Source organism: Lycium ferocissimum, chromosome 4 (genome assembly GCF_029784015.1).
Source record: "Lycium ferocissimum isolate CSIRO_LF1 chromosome 4, AGI_CSIRO_Lferr_CH_V1, whole genome shotgun sequence".
Taxonomy (NCBI): Eukaryota; Viridiplantae; Streptophyta; class Magnoliopsida; order Solanales; family Solanaceae; genus Lycium; species Lycium ferocissimum.
In genome coordinates, this window is record NC_081345.1 from 17,917,545 (window position 1) to 17,920,611 (window position 3,067).

At 35.2% G+C, this 3,067-nt stretch overlaps 1 protein-coding gene across 1 annotated transcript; it reads left to right on the top strand.

Annotated features, from left to right (window-relative positions):
* Positions 1-846: 846 nt before the first annotated feature.
* LOC132054418 (protein DETOXIFICATION 49-like) lies at positions 847-2,718 on the top strand. The gene has a single exon (XM_059446431.1). The coding sequence runs from the start codon at positions 911-913 to the stop codon at positions 2,459-2,461; it is 1,551 nt and encodes a 516-aa protein (XP_059302414.1). The 5' UTR covers positions 847-910; the 3' UTR covers positions 2,462-2,718.
* The last annotated feature ends 349 nt before the right edge of the window (positions 2,719-3,067 follow it).

Consider the following 3,067-nt stretch of genomic DNA (forward strand, 5'->3'; position numbering starts at 1 on the left):
AATTTTCACACAGTAAGGGTAATTTAACCGGATGCATAAGGCCGTCACTAGTCCTATTTTTCAAGTTACTTTTTCAAATTATTATGAGTAATTACCTTCAATTACTTCTAAAACAATTTGATAATGTAAAAGAATTTACATAGAGTTAGGGTCGTTTGGTTATTGGTTAGGAAGTGTATTATTCATGTATTAAAACCAGTATAAATAGTACTACCATGTTTGGTGGCAGCCCAAGTACGATGTTTGATGTCAGCTTATTATCCCGCATACCTAAAATATGTACAACAAGTTATGAGTCAATTTTATGTAGTATTATTTTATGCAGTGTATAAGATGGAATAATTAATACATGAATAATTAAATCCTGTGCTACTAATACCTGCATAAATCTACTAGCAACCAAACGACCCCTTAGTGTACAAGTAAACCCAAGCTTGATATAAAAAATACATAAAAAATATTCATTCCCATGCAATTTCTTTTTTAGCATGTGCCACAAAGAATGATTTCTTTTGATATTTTAAAATAATTTAATTTTAAACTTTTTATTTTATAGAGATAATTTATAATCACGCAAAAATATACTCTGTATGAGATTTATTTTCAACCATAACTTTCAAAAAGCTTCTTTCTTCCTTTTTAACTTTAAGGTGTTGGTCAAAGCGCATCACATATATTGGACCGCTATAGTAATTTAAATCAAGTTTAGTTGACAAAATCGATTTTCAACAGTCGAAGGCTGGTCAGAATTAACCAAACATTCAAACAAGAAAAAGCCATCCCTCAGTGTCCCTATAAAAGCCCCTTCATTCCTCCCACTTCAAATCACACCAATCTACAACTCTCAAAACTCTCTCTCCTCATCTTTAATTTCTCGTCAATTGAGTTACAACTATATCATCAATAAACAATGTGCAAGCAGACAAGTCCACCACTCTCTACCAAGTGCAACAGTATGTTCATTACTCTTTTGATCCCCAAAACCCCAACAAACAAAAATGAGGACCCCCATAACAAGACCAACGAAATTACCCATTTCTCCCTTGTTTTCAATGAAGCAAAATCCATAGCCAATATTGCTTTTCCTATGATACTAACTGGTCTCCTTCTTTACTCACGTTCATTAATTTCCATGCTTTTTCTTGGCCGGCTTGGCGGCTTAGCGCTAGCTGGCGGCTCATTAGCCGTCGGCTTCGCTAACATCACGGGTTATTCAATCCTTTCTGGTTTAGCCATGGGAATGGAACCTATTTGTGGACAAGCTTTTGGTGCCAAAAAATACAATCTTCTTGGGCTATCCTTGCAAAGAACCATACTTTTACTTATTTTAACTTCATTTCCTATAGCTCTACTTTGGGTCAACATGAAAACAATTCTTCTTTACTGTGGACAAGATGAGGATATTGCTACTGAAGCCCAATCTTACCTTTTATACTCACTTCCTGATTTATTCGCGCAATCATTACTTCATCCATTGCGTATTTATCTTAGGACACAATCCATAACATTGCCTCTCACATTTTGCGCGGTGTTAGCAATTCTTCTACATATTCCCATAAATTTTCTTCTTGTTATTAAACTTAACTTAGGTGTCAAAGGAATTGCACTTAGTTCCGTTTGGACTAATTTCAATGTAGTAATCTCTTTAATTATCTATATCCTCATTTCTGGTGTGTACAAAAAGACTTGGGAGAATTTGTCAACAGAGTGTCTTAAAGGTTGGAAGAAACTCCTAAATTTGGCAATTCCAAGCTGCATTTCGGTTTGCCTAGAATGGTGGTGGTACGAAATAATGATTTTGCTTTGTGGGGTTTTAATAAATCCAAGAGCAACAGTTGCTTCAATGGGAATATTAATTCAAACCACTTCATTAATTTACATATTCCCATCTTCTTTAAGTTTCAGTGTATCAACTAGAGTTGGCAATGAGCTAGGTGCTAGACAACCAAATAAAGCCAAACTTGCAGCCATTGTAGGCCTTGCTGGCAGCTTCATATTGGGTTTTTCAGCTCTTTTTTTTGCAGTAACAGTAAGGAAAGTTTGGGCCAAAATGTTCACTCAAGACCAAGAGATTGTCGCGTTAACCGCACTTGTTTTGCCAATAATTGGGCTTTGTGAAATTGGTAACTGTCCACAAACAACTGGTTGTGGGGTATTGAGAGGGACTGCAAGACCAAAAGTTGGTGCTAATATAAATTTGGGTTGTTTTTATATTGTGGGAATGCCTGTTGCTGTGGGGCTGAGTTTTTATTTAGGATTTGATTTTGAAGGTTTATGGATGGGATTATTGGCTGCACAGGCATCGTGTATGGTGACTATGTTGATTGTTTTGCTACGTACTGATTGGGATTTTGAAGCACAGAGAGCTAAAGATCTTACAGGAAATGTTGTCACTGATGATGAAGATATCGAAGAATATAAGCAACTTGTTCCAGGAAACAAGGATAATTCTCTGTGTTAATAAAGTTGGTTTTTTTTCTTTTCAAGTTTATGTTATGATTATGCTTTAATTAGATGTATAGTGGGGTCGGGAGGTAGTGGCTTTCGAAGAGCTGAGCTTTTTCTTTTTTTGGCTACTTCTGGTGAAATTCAAATAGGGATATATATGTGTAACAAGGAGTATCACAAGAATTAACAAAAGATTGTACTCAATCAAACCAAACACGAGAAAAGACGTTGTACTTCATAATATATCTAGTATTCCATTATCTTTTCAGAGTTTAAGTAATGTAAACCTTCAGCATAAGTAATTTTACATTATCAAAACATTTTACATGTTCTGGTCAGTGGCGGAGCCAGGATTTTCATCTAGGGGTTCAAAAATTCTAAAAGGTAAATACGCGAAGAAGTCAGAGGGTTCACCATCTACTATATATACATAATAAAATAATTTTAACTTTGAAAATACACGGTAATTTTTCGCCGAGGGGGTTCGAACCCCCTGGAGCTAAAGTGGCTCCGCCTCTGGTTCTAGTAGGTTATCTGTCTTATTTTTAAGATAGTATAAAAATTCCTTCCGCGGACATTAATGTATGTATTAAATTTGTGTCATATATTTACTATTCTT